At 47.4% G+C, this 20020-nt stretch overlaps 2 protein-coding genes across 3 annotated transcripts in view; one reads left to right on the top strand and one right to left on the bottom strand.

Moving 5' to 3' along the window:
• Positions 1-1675: 1675 nt before the first annotated feature.
• Positions 1676-20020, bottom strand: part of LOC100122202 — a 35735-nt gene continuing 17390 nt past the window's right edge. For both annotated transcript variants that reach the window (XM_016984275.2, XM_001605753.6), the window contains exons 3-8: positions 19507-19691; positions 17859-18097; positions 16894-17181; positions 5934-6327; positions 3453-3840; positions 1676-3382 (exon numbers count right to left, since the gene is read on the bottom strand). In XM_016984275.2, coding sequence (XP_016839764.2) covers positions 3122-3382; positions 3453-3840; positions 5934-6327; positions 16894-17181; positions 17859-18097; positions 19507-19691 — 1755 coding nt within the window. In that variant the 3' untranslated portion in view covers positions 1676-3121. The remainder of the gene's footprint in view (positions 3383-3452; positions 3841-5933; positions 6328-16893; positions 17182-17858; positions 18098-19506; positions 19692-20020) is intronic.
• Positions 17899-20020, top strand: part of LOC100118686 — a 28268-nt gene continuing 26146 nt past the window's right edge. Inside the window, exons 1-2 of the mRNA XM_001606305.6 lie at positions 17899-18127; positions 19513-19693. The gene's annotated coding sequence lies outside the window, so the exon portion shown is untranslated. The remainder of the gene's footprint in view (positions 18128-19512; positions 19694-20020) is intronic.

The raw sequence follows: 20020 nt of genomic DNA, 5'->3' as shown, positions 1-20020 counted from the left end.
TACTAAATGAATATCCGATTTATTGCCTCGAGGATATAATACACTTTTACACAGGACTAATTGTTTCTCATCTGCTGAAATGACAAACGAAGTGAATAAAGCGTTATTACACTTTCATCGAGTTGTTACAATTCTTATCGGCGAGATTTCCGTTCGTTCGGAAGCATTTGACTTTGGGATTTCTCAAGCGTGCAATCGCAGTTTTTCCGCACAGTGCACAGCTCCGAGTTACTGAAAACTTTACGAGGACGTGCGCGTTTTCCAGTTCCGCGCGCAGCCTAAACGCCAGTTTCGAAAGTATCGTTTTCTCTCCGCCGCAGCATATCTAATAATTGTCTCTGAGGACAGCGCGCGGGTAATAAATCAGGATCCGCTAATTGATCTCTGTTATTGTTCTGCGGAATTGGAGAAAACGGAAAGAGATATTATACTCTGTCACCTTCACTGCCGATCGGTTAAACTCGATTTTTGCTTCGTTGTTTTCACTGCTTATTGGTAAGAACGCTGGTTAAAGTTTTAAAATCGATTTATAACGACTGCTTTAACGTCGTTGGCTTAGCGAGCGATTTCACATTGTGCTTGTAGAGATTTAATGAACGATTATAAAAAAGATCGTACCTCATGATGTGTGTACTGTACACTGGAGGGGATGTAGCGTGGGAATATGGTTTTAAAAATATGTCTTGCGAAAAATCGCCGAGAAGTATAGCTCTTCCTTTCTAAATTCCGACTTTTACGCTCACGTGGAAAACGTCTCCGTTAAATTATAGCAAAGAATTTTCCAAATGACCAACGGCGCATATTGCGTACGACCACAGTATAATTTGATACAAGAATTCATGAAAATAAGAAAATCCGAGCGCAATTAACTAATAATCGTTAGCAGAGATTGCAGTAGAAATGATGCTTTCGAGCAAAACATCGTCAAACCACACGTTGCCCAACGATCCCCCGTCACCGTAACGCAAAATTTTCCAATACCTCTTTTCCATCGTATGCCATCATCATCATCGTCGTCGTCTCACGATGATACAACAGCTTCATGTACCGCTCGAGCAATTTTAAAGCGGGTGTATAGGAACAACAGTAGTACAAAAGGGACCAAGAAAGAGAAACTCAATCCGCACGCTCTCCCTCCCACTGTCATTACGATTGGGAAATTCTCTAATGGCGTTTCTGCAGTAGCTGTGCTCTCTCGCGCGAACCACTGTTATTTGGCCTTTTTACTGCATGTTCCGCGTGCTTTCGCGCGCGATTCGACATCCTCGGCTCTTTTTATCACGTATCTGCTCTACTGCTTCGAGAAATTGGACACGTGCGTTCGGCGGCAAGTTCAGAGTCGTCCGCGAGAGTCGACGCAAGTGGTTTGTTGGAAATGTGTAAAATGTGCGCGTATGTCGAAATTGGCCTGGAATCGCGAAATGAAAATAAAAGTTTTCGATCGGCCGAGTGCTCCGGTCGGTGAGGATTTCTCAAGAAATTGTTCGAGAGTCTAATTAGGAGAGAATTCTCGGTTTTCTGGGTAGACTTCTGTACGATTTTGTTGGGAAAAAGCGAAACTCGCACGATTAAGTCATGCTTACAAGAGAAAACCGCCGGCAGAAGCATTCGAACTGTTTGAGAAGATTATGTTGGTATCTTAAAAGCTATGGTTATACAATAAGAACGACCAAGCAACGGATTATTGTCCCTTTTATTGTTTTATACAGTCGTTAGTTTAGGCCGTGCCTCGATACTTTGCACGCACGATTCAATATGATATAATCCAGTACGAAATCGCAATTACAGTTATACATGTACATAAAACATAATAAACAAATATTCATTAACGATCCTCGTCTATAATATCTAACAACAACTCAGTTATATCGCAAAATGCTTGGGCACCTTTCATTCCGTCAAGCATAATATGTATATGTATTGATCATTCAACGCGTGTCATTTGTGAAACGTGCAACGATCCATTTATAATGTTTCAAATCTCACTTCGCCGACGCGATGCTCATGCGAAAATGTCCGAAACACTATCATTGTTGTGTTCACATACTGCACGATGAATATTGTCCTTTATCATATGGTTGTGTAGCATAATTACAGGTCGTAATAAACGGGTTAATATATAATAAATATACAGTAATCGTTTACAAACGATAGCAAAAATTTGTAAAAAAATGAATTAAAAAGAAAACGTACACGTTACATGCGCGCAACCACCGGACAAGACTTTTCAGTTTTGTTGATTATTAGCTATACAGCGATATTTTAAGTATATTAACCGCGCGATTTTTTTTTTTTCATAAATTCGTTATTTATTGCATACTGGTCCATTTTTAACAATTTTATAAGTACATATAGTAAGGCATCTTCTTCACTGGTATACCTGATTTTTCAGTACGCTTTTCTCAACAGTATTCTCAAGATAATAAAGTATTTAGTTTTCAACATTGTTACTGAACTTCATCATCGATGTATACTTTCCATTCGTCATTTTTCTCTTCTTTAAAAAATGCTACGTCGATACAGAAAGAGAGCTTGTTCATTCGTTCACAGATTCCAAGTCCCACACACAGTACAAAAACTCAGCATCGTTTCTACTTTTTTGTAACTGTATTCAACACCGACCCTCCATTACCTAATGATGATATTTACCCAACAAGCAATAAACCCGCCCGCAAAAAACCGATCGATCTCTCGGTTGCGCGATAATACATAATTCGCCATAATCGTCGATATCCGTTTCGTGACAGATCCCAGACAATTAACGGCGGCGCACTCGTCGTCGTAAAAGTCGGACTGACGCACAAAAAAATACAAACGCGCTCGGCCATTGCGCCATCCAACTGGAAAGCCTCTCTTTCTTCGACTCGCTCGCTCGCTCGTGCCAAGGGTATAAGAAGTGTACGGAGCTAAGAAAAAAAGGCAAACGGAAGTACACAACACCGCAGTCGCGTCGGATTTCCGCAATAACGATTTCCTCCTCGAAAATTTCCGAACAATGGCCGATTTCGGAAATCGATTCCCGATCGCTGCATTCTCATTGTCCCTCTCTTTTCTGCGCGCTTTTTTCGTTCGTAAAGCGAAAGAGAGCACGTTACGCTCTTCGCCAGTTCGAAGAGTCTTCTTAGTACGGATGCAGCGCGGCGAGTCCGAGTCTCGGGGGCTCGGCGTAGCTGTGTCTGTATCTGGCCGGTGTGTTGTTGACGATGGGCCGGTCGATGGTGCTGGGGCCGTTGCCGATCTCCAGGGCGGGTCTGGCGCTCTCGCGGTCCAGGCCAGGGTAGCGCTCGTTGTCGGCGAGCTCGCCGTAGGTGAAGGGCCTCGGACGCTGCTGCAGCTTGTCCCGGAGAAGCTGTTCGCGGGAGGAGTGCAGTCCTCGGGAGTACTGAAACAAGCGATACTTTAGCACGTGGTGCGACTATTGGTATTTTTTTTAAAAATCGACTCCGTCATACCTCTCTGGAATCGATCGGGTTCCTGGGACCCCTGAGCTCCCTGGCGGCCATGGGCACCTCGTAGAAGCTCCTCGGTCTCGGCCTGGAGCCCTCCTCCTGGGACTGTTGCTGCACTATCGGTCTCTCGGGTGTCTGATAGTGGGTCCTGGGCCTGGGTCTCGCTCTGTAGGACAGGTCAGCCGGTTCCTCGTCTTCGGCAGGTGCGACGGCCGGCACGTGATGATGCGGCATTGCTCCTCGGCGGATCAGACGCTCGTGTAGCTGTTGCTGGCTCGAGGAGGTCAGGGGCTGACTCGTGAATTGCTGCTGGCGACTGACGCGCTGGTGCAGCTGAGCTTGTACCGGCGGTTCAGCCTCGTGAGATGACTGACGCGAGACTGGCTCCGATCTGGGGGAGAAGCAAACTGGATTAGTCGTGCTGCTAGTTGAACGCGTAAAAATCAGCAATCAGATGTGCCAAATGAGTCAACGCTAAACTGTATTGGATGTTGTGTGTCTTGTTACACGCCTCGTAAAAAGTAACGATCTCGCAAATATTTGCCCAGCCTATACATCGCAACCCGATCAGCTATATCTCGCAAAAAGCCCGAGAACGAGCTGATTCTGTTTATTCGCCGATACCGTAATTGATTTATCCCTAGACACTATATAATCAACTCAATTAACACCGCCCAGAGATACATCAAATTATGACACGGATTTCGAAACGGAGCAGACACTCTCTCACACGTATAATATTCGTGCGGCAAAGAAAAACGGCGTCGAACAACGAAAAAAAAGCGTCTAAGCACTCTCATGTTCTTGCGGCGCTAGACACACCGCGACCAATTTAATGCCGGGTAATCACGAAGCAGCTCTCGGCACACATTCGTAACATAAAAGTGTAGTTCGCGCAGATGAAACTTTCCTCCGCACACGTGCATTATACATACACTCCTGTGCGCGCGAACCCATTTTCCCATCGCGCACTGCACATGTGCGGGGATATAAATTGCGGAACGCGCGCCGCGAGGAATCCGGGCCGCTCTAATTCTTTCCGAGTCTCGCGCCTTTCAATTATGACAATGACAATCTAATCTGTGCCGAGGAGCCGTAAGAGTATATAGCGATTGAAAAGCGCGCTGAGGGCGAGGCTCGCGCTTATAGAAAGTCCAGCGGCATGTGCACATATAACGTATGGAGATTCGAGAATTAGATTAGGCGCGTTAGTTAGTGGACCTTGAAGAGGGAAAAATATAATGTATATTTGTGGAGTATAGGCTGGAAGACCGATCGATTTTAGCGCACATGTGAGAGCTGGCACGCAGGGATATAGTTGATTGGGAAGAAATTTTTAGAGATAACTGGTTTGCAAGTGAGGCTTATCGAGGCGGCTGTTATGAGGTGACTTTTAGCGGGTTGTTTGTTTACGAGACACTTTTCGCGCGTAAATTTTCGTTTTCTTTGGAAAAGGAGAGTTGCAAATTTCACTTCTCGCGTAATCAAAATCAAACTCGAACTCTTTTTTTTATTCAGGAATATATAATACCGAATATCTCGAGATAATAACGGAACACCACCCGAGACCTCTGCAGAGAGCTCGGACACGACATGCGCTACTCTCGCGTGCAGCTCACACTTCTCGCTCGATGCGGTTCCCAGATAAGTCAGGCGCGTTATCTATAATACCAAGGAAATCACCGGCAGTACCAGCAGCGGCTCGCACTTTCGTCCGGCAGAGGCTCGCGCTTAATTTCATACACCCGCTGCGATCCCACGCGATAAGCCCGAAATTTTACGAGTGTGTGTGTGTGTGTGTGTGTGTGTGTGTGTGTGTGTGTGTGTGCCGCTATATAAACAATTTGATATAGAAAGTTGCGGTGGATGATAAAATCGCGGGTGAAATTTCCGCCGCGCGGATTTTCTGCCGTATTAGAATTACTAATTCTTTTTCGGGGGGAGGGATATACGTCGAGCTGAGATCGAGGAATTATAAATTGAAGAGACGCGGAAGTATACGTGAATGTTTGATAAATAAAAGTCCGATCGTGATTCGTTATTTCGCGGCTGACTCGGATACTTTCACGCGTGCATGTAGTGGGCGAATTCATTGGGTTAATGTGTAAGTGATATAAGTTAATTTATTCGGCACCGGTAATAACTCATTTTAATTTCTAATATAAATTGCCAGCTGCTTCACTTACGGATGTGTACGATCGCAAATCTAATTAAGTTATTTAACTGGCTCGTTGCGCAATTAATTAATTAATAAGCATCTGCCGGTTTCATCGTTCGAAGAGCTCCTATATACCAAAAGCTCTCATTTTATAAAAATCGCGTTTTCAGCAAAAATCAGTTCAACTTTCTAACTGACTCTCTAATCTGTCCAAAAACCAAATAGAATCGACGCTAAACTTCCTCCATAAAGCGAGCTTATGTAAGTTATGCCTCCTGACAAGTACAGGCTCGATTTCCAAAAATAAGAATAAAAGTACAACCAACCTGTGCACGGGTCTGGTATCCGGTCGACTGTTGAGCCTGGCGACGATGGGCCTAGAGACAATAGCCTCGCGTTCCATCTGCCGGAACATTTCCTTGGCATCGTGGAAACGTTCCCGGGGACTAGCCGGCGATTCGCCCGGGGCCAGTCTCGGCTGGTACTGGGGGCTCGGCGACCTCTGTCTGTGCTCGGCGCTCTTGCGCATCCTGTTGTTGCTGCCCGTGCCGTTGACCACCGGCGAAGTTCCTCTAAGTGGCTGTTGCTTCAGGGGCGAGGCGGGTATGGGAGCCGGAACCGAACGCTCCGGACTACGGGCGAGACGCGGAAGGGTGACGCTCGTTGGCTCGCGGTCCGCCAGGTAGTCCGGCTCTTCTGCCGGTGCGCCCCAGTCCTCGTCTGTAAGCAGTGATTGGAGAGTTAGTTTTTTGCGATTAATAATTCACTCGTGCGGTCTTTCGCGAGTAAACCATCACGATCCCAAGCACCCATCCATAGTCCAATCCGACATTCCAGAACTCATCCTCTTTTCCGCATTTCTCCCATCGTTCTCCTCGTGTGTATACGTATACAGCTACTCTCCCATCACGCTCTCGCTTGCAATATCGACGCGTCATCATCCTGTACGGCGTGTTGCATGCAACGGAGCGCTGATCAGCCGGGGTCAGTCGCGTCGCTTCCCTCCTGAGGCACAATATAACCCGCCGAGCGAGAATCGAGAGCGTGAGAGAGCATTAGCGATTGCCGAGTGAGGACGACGACATACACACACACTCACTCACGGGGGCGCTTGGAAATGTAGGCGACGCCGGCTGAGAGAGAGAGAGAGAGAGAGAGAGAGAGAGAGAGAGAGAGAGAGAGAGAGAGAGAGAGAGAGAGAGAGATGTAAGGAGGCCAGCGAAAGAGAGAAGGAGCCGAGGATGTTGCACCGAGTCGTACGTGTTTATACGCGGCCGTGTGTGCGCGAGAGAAAGAGCATGTGAGTAGCCCGGAGGCTGGACGCCAGAAGATGTGTAGCTCTGCGGGAGAAGCTACAGATTTTTTTTCGCGGTGAAAACGCTCGCCGTTGTCGTTAACTTGTCGGATTATCTTATGGGATCGACTGAGTGAGGTTTGTATGGGATACATTGTGTGCGTCGGCGGAGGATTGAATTAGGAGCCGAGTTAAAAATTTTAGGAGGAGACGAGGAAAATGGAGTAGGCTAATGGGAGCCGGACAGTGGATCCTTCGATTTATTCGCCTGAGATGCAGCTGACGTTGATTTACGCGCCGATTTTCAATCGACCGACTGGCCGTTCCCGGGAATAAATCTCACCGCGAGATTTTATTGTCGACTTGGAATCCTGGATTATTTCGTCGGATGAGGCGAAGGCTCATTTGTTTTTACGCCTCGATATAAATATTTATACTCGGCATTAATAATTGACACCCCGGCGTAAAGCGCGATTCGCGATAGCTGCGCAATGTCGACAACTTTTTATACTCATTCAATAATACCCGATGATTCAGAACTTTACCGTAAATCGCTAATTTATTCGCCGCGATTGTCATTCGACGTTTGCATAACACGCATACGTTTAACGCGTTAATAATGATTTATGCAAACGGATTCAGCGGCCCGATATAATATTACAACTGTCGTACTCCTCGAAAATTCGCAATAACACGCGGCAATTTAAACATTGTTCTCTCGACATAACCGTTTCTCAAACCTCGATTATCCCCGACACAGCAACACGAGCGACGTAATTCGATCGTTACAAAACAATGCCCGGCATCGGGACTAATCCTTTATTTTCTCCCTGAAAACGCGCGTGCGCGCGGCGAGTTTTGCAAAGGATGCCATTCCCCGCGCTTAGTTCGCACTGAGAGTAAAGAGAGAAAAAGAAATCCCTCGCGCGCGAAATTGCTCGCACATTTTCTATCCATTAGCGCAGATGTATTTTCTAGGCTCCTTGAAAAGCGAGAAAGAAGTCCCCGTGACCTCGAGAGCGCGTATAGTACGTGTGACTGCGGTGAGCCTCGTGTGTCAATATTTGCAGCGAACTGTCTCTTTTCTGAGAGTAGACGAGAGAGATGTGCGCGCGAACATCGTCGAGGAATGCGGGGGAAAGAAAAAGATTTGGGAGTAAGGCTGTAACTGTACTCTACGTGTTAATGTTGACTCTGCAAATATTTCCTAAACATATCTGTCGATGGAGTCGTTTTTAATTGATCGATCCTAACCGTTATATCGAAGATGATATGAATTCATATTCGCTGGATATAAAAGATCGGAAACAATAGATCAGGAATAAACACAGACCTCCGCAAAATGAATTACCTATTACGTGTAAACGACTCGAAAGTCTTTAGCGTCGTAATCGCGCAAAAGACAATCGATCATTAAGGAAATAGAATAGGCCAGCGTTGCAAAAATCAAAGGAGGTGTGAAAAAGTAGGAGGATAACGATCGTTATATCGTCGATTTTCTCCGTTTCCATAAAAATTACGAGTCACTATTGCTTCACCGTGCGTTTATCATTTTTAATGCACACCTCGGTTTATTATATCAATCTTCTCGAATCAGAACCGTCGACCACAATGGGAAGATAGACAACGGACCATATTGTGCGAAACGCTACGGGTAATTATTTTGCGGCGAGAAGGAATTTCTCCCCCCCCCCCCTCTCTCTCTCTCTCTCTCTAGCATTATGCACATTGAGTAGGTCACTGCCAAGAGAACTAGGAAAAAAGAAAATCCAGGGAGACGTCGGCCGCTTGAAATATGTTAATTATTCAATCTTCGGAAACCGTTCGCGCTCCGTCGTCTCGTACAATATATAATATCCCATATGAAAATCGCCTTTCGCAACGCTCGACTCGTTGATGGAACGTTTTGTTTGCTGAAAAGCTCTCTAGCGCGCGAAACTTAAATTTCGCGCATAAATTTACTCGAAAGTAACGCAATTTAAATTTCAAAAAATCTCAACGCGTTGAATACAAAGACTCCTGGCTCGCGATCCTCGGGGGCCCATCGTCGCTTTTCTCATTACGAAAATTGAGTGTAGGCCGCGCACTTGCTCGTCTCGCAGGACGCACGAGGCCAAGGAGATTTAAAGATTCCGCGTAAGGTTAAACGAAGCCCGAGGCTGTGGGCCAAGAATGCGGAAATACGACGACGAGACGACGCTCACATGTACACGCGCGCGAGTGTGTGTGTGTGTGTATGTGTGCGTGTGTGTGTGTGTACCTATAAGCGCGACCCCGTGCGGCGGCCATTCACGCACGAATTTACGATTCTTTCGCGCGGCCAGTGTGTCGATGTCGTCCCTTCGCGCGCGAGGAATCGTCGCCTTTATTATGGAAAAAGCTGATTTGAATGAAAGTGTGCGCGCGACACTTCGACTCGGCCTCGATAGTCCATCGGGCTTTCGTGTATAATGGACACCCACACAGCGGTATTATTCCTATGGATAAAAGTGAGCTGGCGTCGATCGAAGGTGCTCCATTGAAGGTTTTCTCGAGATATTAACAATAGCTCGCTCTCGCGGGTACACAAGCTTATTATGATATGTATATGCGATGCTAAAAGGATAAATCAGCTGAATGCCGATTGTGCGATAATAACAAGGCAGATGCTTGGCATCGGGCTATCTAAACAAATCGATCGCGGCGCACAGAACAAAAAGAAAACACAACGCAGCTGTTCATGCGTACTTTAGTCACGCTCGAGCATCTCTCCGCGCACGAAAGTGCATAATTTCTTTGAATTTCACGCATTTTTACAGGCATCGCTCAATTTCTATTCAGAGATCAACGACTCTATTGAGCTGGTCGAAGAATCACATAGATATAGGATTGAGCCGTTGTTTACACTCGACTGGTCATATTTTGCATAAACATTGTGATCGTAAAGCGCGTCGTAAAGCGCTGGAAATGAAGTGCTTCTGATGAAAAATAAAAGCGAAGCATATTGCTTTTCACGAAAGTCCCATAAATCATATCGCATTAAAAGTCCAGCCGTAAAAGCGCGCAACAGGTGTGTTATCAATCCTTATCTTGTTAACTCAATTGTTATTCCGAAAGAAAACGAGCCTCGTCTCTCTCCCATCGCAATCATCGCATATACGTCCATCATCATCCGCACGCGAACAAAGCGTCCCTGATCCCGTGCAACATCTCGCATAAATGATCTCGCGAAAGAAGAAAAAACAGCATCATCGGCGTCCATCGACGGGATCAGGTCGAATACAAAGGTAAACATCTCACTCTCTCGAGCGGGCCGTGAAACCGGCACGTGCAGCTCCCACGATACATTAATACATGCATATGTATATGTACTCGCGGATTTAAAAGAGTAGTCCCGAGAGTTTCGTAAAAGTTTGCGCAACATGTGTGAACGTGTGTATAGGTGTATGCATGCACGCGTGAATCTGTGTGAGAGAGACCGCGCATCCTCGATTCGAGAAAGGAAATATCGAGCCGAGGCCCGCAGATGAGCAGCGCCGCGACCGTGAACGAGCCCGATGCCGATCTCTCGCGCGAGGGAACGTCGAGTTTTATTTCGCGGATTACAATGTGCCAAAGTTGTAATATATTTTCAGCGCCCGAGGTGTTTTTTTTTCGTCTGACGAGAGAGATTTTGTTGTCTTCTCTTTTTGAGTGTATGCATTATGCAATATGGTGATTTATCGTCCTTTGTTATTGATAATATTCTGATTTTGAATGGGATGCAACAATTGGAAATATTATGTGGGTAGGAAGATGATTTGTTGAGTGTTCACCTCAAACCTACTGCTTTTTTATATCTTAATTTGGCGGCGCTGAGCCTCCGCTAGGCTCGATAATAATTTTAGCAAGAAACGCCGACGTCAGCTCCATTCACCGAAGTAAGAGATTACATCTCCCCGTGATTTAACGTTGGATTAATGTCAAGAATATTCTTCACCTCAAAGTATTACTTCATAAAGAACGGAAAAAAGTCCAGCAATTCAAACAACCATAACGAAAGAGGCCCGCATACAAACAACGAATTAATCCATCAAAGGAAAATCAGCCAAACACACCCTCCATCCATCAATCCGCAAACGAGAATAAATTTCGCAAATCGATCCAACAGTTCGAGTCTTGATCGCTCTTCGTTCGTTTCCCCGAGCCTTTTCAGGAGCTGCTACTATACTCCTCGTGCTCTCTCTCTGCGGCGCAGGATTTCCTCATCGGTCGGCCGAGCGTTACGTACTTTTGCTGCAGCCGTACTTACTGCTGCGGCAGTGGCGGTATGCAACGGGATGCGATAGCGCGTGAAACTGTTAATTCCGTGAGATTGGCCGCTCGCGAGGCTTAAGCTTCGCATTCGACTCGCGAATCGTGCGTTGACGATCGACGCGATTTCTACAATTCGGTGGGAACGAGAGACGCGCGCCTGTGCGAATTTTAAAAAAGATCGGAGTGCAGGATTGCGTCGCTGCCGTATGTAAACAAACATGGTCGTGACGTTTCTTTTTGTAGTTTTTACGAAAACGAATCTACGAGTATAACAAGCAGCCGAGCAGGTGATAAACTGCATTCCAGGTAGTTTCAGAAACATGCTTTTCCCATTTTCGAAAGCAGATACGAAAAGTAAACCAAAAAGAAACGCCGATTGCGAATTTCGATGTCGTTTTGTCATACCGCGCGCGTTTCTGGATTTTCGCAATACGTAGCAGATGTTTGCTGCCGTGCATCGATTATACGTAAAGTACAGTATAGAACCGATTTTCCCCCACAGTCGCGCACAATCCTCGACCATTCCGTAAACGCAATTTCCAATACCCTCCGATTACCCTCCTTTTCCCTCCCCCCATCATCAGCACCTTCTCCATTTTCTCTCTCTCTCTCTTTCTCTCCTCGCCTTGGCCCGCGTCTTTTCTCAGCTCCGCGCGCACTGCACGCATACGCGCTCGGACTAACTAACGCTGCCCCCGTGATTGTGCGGTTGCATTCCGCGAGTTGCAGCGCGCTCGTTTTGTTTCGACATTCTCGGGGCGTGTAGAGCTACGTGTATACGTACGAAGCATTTGAATCTCTGCCGCTGCTTAATGACCGAGAGAAGCGGGGCGAAATTGTATTATGCGCGTTTTCTACACTCGAGGTCCATTTTGCGGTCGCTCGTTCAATCGGATGTGATTAACGTTTTTTCGAGCTAATTTTTTTTTATTCAAGGGATAGGCGATTGGGTTGATTTGGACGATTGGAGGTATTGTGTTGCGGGGAGGGTATGCGATGGGAGAGTTGCGGTGGCTGGTTGGGGATTGAGTTTTGTTTTTTGCCTCGTGGCTTTTGAAAATTGCGCTTACGTAAATTGCGTGGATGATAGTTGTTAATAAAGTATCGGCGATCTGCATACCGCATTTACGCACGATGTATCATTTATGCAAACTCGCCGATCCTTATTCTCTTTTGTTTAATTTAGCGATTTACATCGCATAGAAATTTACGAGATTTTTGTTTGAGGCTATGGAATAAATTTGCATCCGGAATTTCATTTTATTTTCCGTTCTTACTTTTATTTCGTGAATTCATTTTGAAATTCGAAACGTTTTATAAAGCGATATAAATAAGACACCTAAAGCAAGAATATATGCGCGGGTAGTAAAATTGAGTGTATAATTTTAGCGCTGATGGGGAATTTCGACACTTTCACTCTACGTGAACAACAGCCTTGAAGTGCATCAATCCGACGATAACTTGACGCCTTCGGAACAGCCGTTATAGCAAGAAGGCCTAGCTATACACGCTTTTAAGAAAATTTATGTTTTTATTGTTTAAGATGCTTCCTCCGAAAGAAGGAAACTAATACAAAAAATATATTCTTAAAGTTATGGGTATTTAAGAAGACTCAGATAGTTGTAGCATGAGCAGACCAAAGCAGTTTTTGCATAGTCGGCATAGGTGACACACCGCTATATGTACACTCCGAAAGCGCGAACGTAGTGAGAGAAATGCGTCTCTCATGGAAAGAGCGTTTATGCGCCACCTATAAGCCGAATACTAGAGAGCTAAACAGTTCGAGCGGTGGGGTAAGTTGTGTTTTACTGACTCGCATACCGCTAACTGCGCTTCTGGTATTATTAACGCTCGAATTCTCCATCGCTCACTGAATGTGTATAAACCGATAATTGAGATCCCCAAAAAGTCGAAAAATAGTCGATCCAATCCAAAACTATAAGCCCGAGTCAAGGCATCGACCGCCAATTCGCCGATTCCACGCGCCAGCACTCGGGCTCATTAATATTTCGGCACGTAGCTCGGCTACCACCTAATCGCTCGACTGCTACCGCAAAAGGCTAGACCCGTCCGCGGGAGATATATACATAAGCACTTATACACACATATCGCGCACACGTACGACAAGGCTCTCTCGGGCCTCTGTAACGGTATACACGCCGTCGTGCGGGGAGCAGAGGACGGCGAAACAGGTGCTGCTGTGGCTGCTCCGATACGTGCCTGTATGCGCCTGCTTACATTATATTGCTTACGCTACATCCTGGACTGGCTTCCGGTTGGCGCCGAGTCAATTCGTAGGGGTTATGCTTTTGACGAGCTCGACGGTGTTTGGATACGCGAACGATTGTTTGCGCTGAATAATTGATTGTGTTCTCCCGTATGTGTGTGCGTGTGTGTGTTGGCTGTGCTGGTGGTGAACGCAATAACTGTAAACACGCGGCGGGATATATATTACGGAGACTGGGTGTGACGAGGATTATAAGTTTTTAAGTTGGTTTAGAGCCAATTTTATTCTATAACTGGAGCGTGTGCGTCGCTCGCTAATTACCTCGAGTGTCGAGGGGAGCTCTCTGTACTGTGACGTTATGTGACATTATGTGACCATGCGCGTGAATTAAATTTTAATTAGCCAATTGCAGAATCAGAGCGTACAACTTTCGAATAAAGCTTACTTAATAAATTCCGATAAGCTATAGAAATAGCGCAGTGTACACAACAAACCAAGAACAGAAAAAAAGGACACACCGAGCCAAACTACCTGTACGCACGAAGCATATTCCGCAGCGTCTGGTGTACACCTTTCGGCACACGAAAAATAATAAATCCACCCGGACCGGCTGTACACACACACACACACACACTCACTCCAATCCGCAAAGACGACCACATTCATGCCCACTTGCTGGCGGTCCGATATATGGGTCAGTCGTCCGTTAAAAACGTGTTCTCTCTCACTCTCCATTCCGAAGCGGCCTCGTCGGCGCGAGAAAAGAGCACCGCCGCCGTTGCGACGAGATGTAAGTATAAAAAAGCCTTACACACTCTCTACTTGCCTGATGTGTATAGGTATACACTATACTCGATCGGCGGCCGATAATCGAGTGGCTTGAATTAATGACCGTTCATTGTCGGGACGGAGTCGCCTGTGCCGCTAGAGGTACGTACTTCTTTCTGCGCGAGTGTTTTCTAGTCGACCGGACGATCGGACTTTTTAATTGAGCCGCGCGGGAGTAAGAGGGGGACTGAATGGAAAAGAGCTTTCGCGTGTCGCCGTCGGATTTTTCATCGGACACGCCGAGTGGACAATGCGTCGAGTGTGTGGCGAAGGAAGGAAAGTGCGCTTAGGTAATTGCCTTTTCTTCGGCTTTCTTTGTCGCCTCGATTTATACCCACGCAGGAAAAACGGGACGACAGTTATACACCGCGTTCGATTTTTCGTATCGCGAGCAAACGTTCCAGCAGCAGCCGTAAGAATTCCAGGATCCCCAACTCGCGATAATCACGTTTACAGTTTAGCCAAACGGCCGCGAGAGAAAGAGAGTATACGCGGCGATAAAAAGCGAGGGAAAAAACAATAACGCTCTTTCGCGCGCACTTCTCTCTGAACTTTCACATCCCCGCGTCTGATGCACTTGAGCTCCAGGTAGACTCGCAGAAAACAGTAATTTTCAGTTTAACAGCGGCTGAGGCATTCTTTCTCGGCGCTGCAACCTTAAAATCAAAACAAAGAGCCAGCAGTTCCCGCGCATGCATGTGCACTCGTTTGCTCCTCTCTCTCTCTCTCTCTCTCTCTCTCTCTCTCTCTCTCTCTCTCTCTCCTGGGATAAATTAAATTATGCATCGGCTTGGCGCTCGCTCTTTTAATAATACAGGCGCGATCTCGAGCTGGATGTATAATTGCTAATTACAGCGGGTGAGAGCAGAGCGCGCGCGCGGAGAACAGCTGCTGATGCTGTTTTTCCCGGTAATTAGTAATCGCAACGGGACGCCGGCGTCGGAGAATAAACAAACGTTATTAACTGTAAGTTCGTGAGCGGGGGATGTGCTGGAGAGGTGTTAGGTGCGAAGTGTGTAATTTTGGATTTTCGTGAAAGATTCGTGCAGCGACTGTCTGTTTTCGGCTTAATTTCGCGAGTACAAGCGGGGGACTGATGAAAGAGCTACTGCACGCGGTGATTAAGTGCCGAGTTTAGGCAGCTGTTATTAAGCCGTTTGCTTGCAAATCGGAGGCTATTAATTAATTTCGCAAGAGCGGAGAGACGCTGCGGGAAAAGCTTGGTCGGAAACGTTCTCATGAAGAGTATAACGAGCAGCTTCTCTGTATAATACCGCCTAAAATCTCCAAAATTCGTGGCATCACACATTTCCCAATTACCTCCGCTCATTGTGTGCCTCTGACGTATCCCACTCGCTCACACCAGATTGAAAAACGTTTCAAAAGCACTGCAGCTCCCGAAATAAACAACAGCGAAACAATTGCCGCGCAATCAAGCAGGTGTAGTCGCAAAACGAAAACTAAAAGTCACTCGGAGCGGACTAATTGCCGCGGAACATAACGCTCTCGCGTAACTCTTTTTTCCTTCCGCATTATACGCGTACACGACGGCACACAACGCGGCCGTTTATATATCCGCTCGTGGGAAGACGCAACGCTCATTGCCTCAGACTCGAGTCCGATAATACATCTTCTTTACGCCAATGATGACGATGCGATGACTTTCACCGCAGCGCAGCAGCGCGCAGATAAGGGATCGCTGCACTCGTTCCTTTTTTTCCTTCCGCGCGAGGATGCGTGCCGAGCGCGTTTACGCGTGTAAGCGAGCCTTATGAACGCGGAACGATTACACGCGCGACACGCGAGCATACGTGTTGCTCAATACCCTGTGCGTAATTGTCGGTATGGCTCCGCAGGTAAGGAACGGTAGATGCGGGGCGTGCTTACGTGCGATTTTTTCTTCCGCTTCTGGAGTGATACGGAGGAATCGACGCACGGGTAGGATTATTAGTAGCGGAACAATGAGCCTTTTCCAAACCGACATCTCAATTATATAAGCGGTGGAGCGGAAAAACGCGCGGCTAATGCAGCTCGGCGCGAAAAAAAATCTCGTCAACGTACCCATACGTATATGATGTACAACCAGCAGCTGGGGGGGAAAGAGAATTCATTTGGACACTTTCTACGGCGCTTATCCGCGAGGATCGCTGCGCGCCGCCGTCGTCTTTTCTCGCTCCGAACGTGTGCTCCGTTAACCCACTTTCGGACAATCGGCCGAGAAAAGGAGGAAGCCGCTGCTGGAGTATTATACCAGAGAGAGAAAAAATGTCAGGGTCGAATATCGCTTTTGTTTCCGAGGAACACTCGAGCCTTTCGCGGCCGCGGTTGACACAGCGCCAAGTTTCTAGTTCTGCAGCCGGACACATTCTAGTTTCGCGGCTCGTTTTTGGAGTCTTGCGCGGATATGTGGGTCTTGCAGTTCTCTTCCCGGCAGATCATATCGAGGTAATTGATGGTTATACGAGCTTATCTAACGCGGCGCGCGCATTGTTTCGCGCGGAGATTTCACGATGACTATTCGTATCGTGAAAGCACGATGAAAATGACCTTTGCACACTGTGAAATTTTTCTCAAGGCTTCGCAATCGCAGCGTCATTGGTATTCGCGGTCACGGGCATCGAGAAAACGTGAACAATTTCGTAAATTCGAAAAAATCACTCACCGGAAGACGAATCTCTGGTGGGCCTGGTGGGCCTCGGGCCCAGCGGATGATGGCTCTGATATGGCGGTGGCGTCGCAGCGCTGTCCGAGCCGATTCCGCTGCTGGCGGCGCTCCTCGTGCCAGCGCCTCGCTCGACGATCGGTGTGATACCGTTGCTGCCGACGATCGTCTGGTTAAGACAGCGGCGCAACTCGATTCCGGCCAGGTTACCCCGGTGTCGGTGCACCGTGTCGTAGTCGCGCGGAGGGAGGAGTATCGGGCCTGTGTCGTTCTCGGAGTTGCCCCTGCCTGTGGGATCGTCACAGTTTGGATTACAGTTACGCACCGAGCGATGACTCGTTAAGGCGTACGAGACGACGTTGGCAAATTGCGAGTTGATCGAACTCGAGTTGTAAGTATGCACCGATAGGAGGGAAACGTTGTGAGAATCGTTGGCAAACAGAGAGAGAGACACTTTTTTCACGTTTTCTAGAGATTGCTCCCGCGATAAGCGTCTCTCTGTCGCATAACAGCTGTCTTTCATTCACAATTCGTTCCCGCAGTGTGTATACTCGCAAATGATACCGGGTTGACAATTTCGTTTATTATCCCGCGCGTGTATATAATATCATGTGAAAGTAAAAGTAGCGGGTATTGTGGAAACCCGCGGAGAGAACATAAGAATTAACTTGTCAATCGCGTTATGAAACTAGGCTGTTTACTAGATTAGAAGAACAATACTCATTGAATTCTGCGCACGCGCTGAAAAAGCTTATCTTCCCAGTCGTATCGTATTAGTGGCACACACTACTGTTCGCATACACTTTTCAACTCGGTATTATTGGTTCAATTAGCGCTTATTATTACGATCTCAGCATCTCCGATTGCATCTCGTGTTTGCGTGTGACGCAAGGCACTTCCATCTTGTTCTAACAACCAAGAATCATTAAATCATGCACAATGCCTCGAATCACGAAACAACTCACCCAGCTTAGCTCTGAGCTCGGCAGCGAGCGACTCGTAAATCGTGGTCGACTGGATGGGCGCGTGCCTGAGCTCACCGCTGCCCTCGGAGGACTCGCTCTCCCTGGTGCTTCGGCCGTCGCTTCCTAGATTGCTGCGCAGTCTCGTGTCCAGCGATCCGAGTCTCGCCAGGCTGTCCGAGTGCGAGGCCAGCACCTTCAGCTGGCCTCCCAGCAGTTCCGCCGTCTCCACCGAGTCGCATCTGCAGCGCAACACGTGTGTGATCATCCAGGTATGTTACGCGCACGTTGTTATTAAATATATATAGACACGGAGGGGGGCAGCTCGTTTTGCGGTTTTGCGCGGCTAATGGGCAGCTATTGCTCGAGCGCGCACGCGATCTTCGCTGCAGCGGCCTTGAACCTGCGCGCATGGACGCGAGGCTGAAGATGCGGTCAGTTTAGCTTCGCGGAGGGTTGTAAATTTCAATTATGTCGAGAGATTTCTGAAGCTCCGGCTGTGTGACTGTAATTGCGGGGAGACAGTCGGTCGGAGGTTTTAGTTGCGGGTGTTTAGCGTCGCGTTGCTTATTTTCCCTTTGAAAGGGAAACTAATAATGGTGGGTATGGCGTACATTGAAGAGTTTCACTTCTACAGTGATTGCAACTAATACACCAAAATGTATGAGAAATGCTCATTACACCTCCTTTTAAATTCACAGCTCCCCCGGCACTCGCTCGCCGGTAGAGTTGTCATAGAGCTCAAGATTCTCATTTCCAGCGCAAGGAAAAAAGCCACAGCTACAACATTATCTTGTCAGTGTGAGCGATGCAGCTCGGATTGCCCATTAAGACTCTCCCGAGCTCGCGCGCGCGCGCATAGTTTAAGCGCTTTCCACGCGCGTACTTTGAATTATTATGAAAATCATTAGCGTCTCTACTCCCCGGCGCGATGGAGTCGGCGAAATGCGAGTCCGTTCATTACGCGCCGCCGGAAAAATGGAATACAATCGCGAGTTCGGGTGTAACGACCTCGACGCTCCGCACTATGTTATGTTTAATTCGTTTTGCACGTACTCCGCAGAATTCGCCTTCACCGTTATACGAACGAATTATTGCGCGCGTCTTTTTTCGAGGCCACCGGCAATTAAGGATGATCGATATGAGCGGCTGGGACAACAACACGCGGCCCGTTAAGCAACAAATTGTTTATCACCGCAGGTGATTACGATTAACAAGTGCGGATTTGCATACAGGGGGCTTTCTCTTCGAACGGCTGATAAAAGCGTAGGCAAGAATAAACCCGTAGGAAAAATAAACGCTCGGGTGTACATACACGAAACGTCGCGTTTCAAAACGATTCTATTGAAAATATGAAAAAATACGAGCGATAAAGTTACGCAGCAAACTAATTCGCCGACAAAGCGCCTGTCGCCGATCCATCAGCCTGCAGCCGCGCAAAAATCCGAAACCGATTGAGAAGCCCGTCATAACGTAACATCTCAACATCGTTCAAAGCCCCCGTGGTCGTAAAGACTTCTAAAACGCCGCGTGTATCCTCCGAGATTCACGTCCTCCAAGAAGCCGCGCGCGCAGGAAAATAAATCGCCGCGTATTAGAATATAATAGACGCGGACGACTCGTCGTACAACGGAATGACGAATGCCTATACCTGTAGGCGTGCACGTGCACGGGATTGTTGGTGGCGGGATTCGGCAGCAAAAGGGTCGCCGCTACGACGTCCTCGCGCTGCACCGCCGCGAGCACCGCGTGTCCTGGTACCAGGTGCTTCACCGCCGACCTCGTCGAGCCGCCAGGGTGGACTGTCTGGATGATCTTCAGGCCTTTGCTGCTGACCTGTAAGTATACGTGAGAGATTATTCGATGAATTTTATTTAATTATAATACTATAAACTCTCGGTTTTCCCACTAATTTCTCCAGCATAACCACCTCGAGCCATAAACTCGCACGTGACTCACGAAAAATCCATCATCAATCTAGCATAAAGATCGAAAGTGACGAAGTATTACAGCCACGGCTCGTCGCTTTCGATTTGAAATCGAAAAGGCCCTGCTCTCTCGCATAGCTGCAGCTCTCGGGAGTATAAAAAACGCGCCTCGCCTATGCCCGTTTCCCGCAAACGCGGGGAAAAAAATCGTCGCCCCGGGCCTTGCGGCAACTTTCA

This window comes from Nasonia vitripennis, chromosome 3 (genome assembly GCF_009193385.2).
Source record: "Nasonia vitripennis strain AsymCx chromosome 3, Nvit_psr_1.1, whole genome shotgun sequence".
NCBI classification, from domain to species: Eukaryota; Metazoa; Arthropoda; class Insecta; order Hymenoptera; family Pteromalidae; genus Nasonia; species Nasonia vitripennis.
This window is presented reverse-complemented; position numbering and strand designations above follow the sequence as displayed.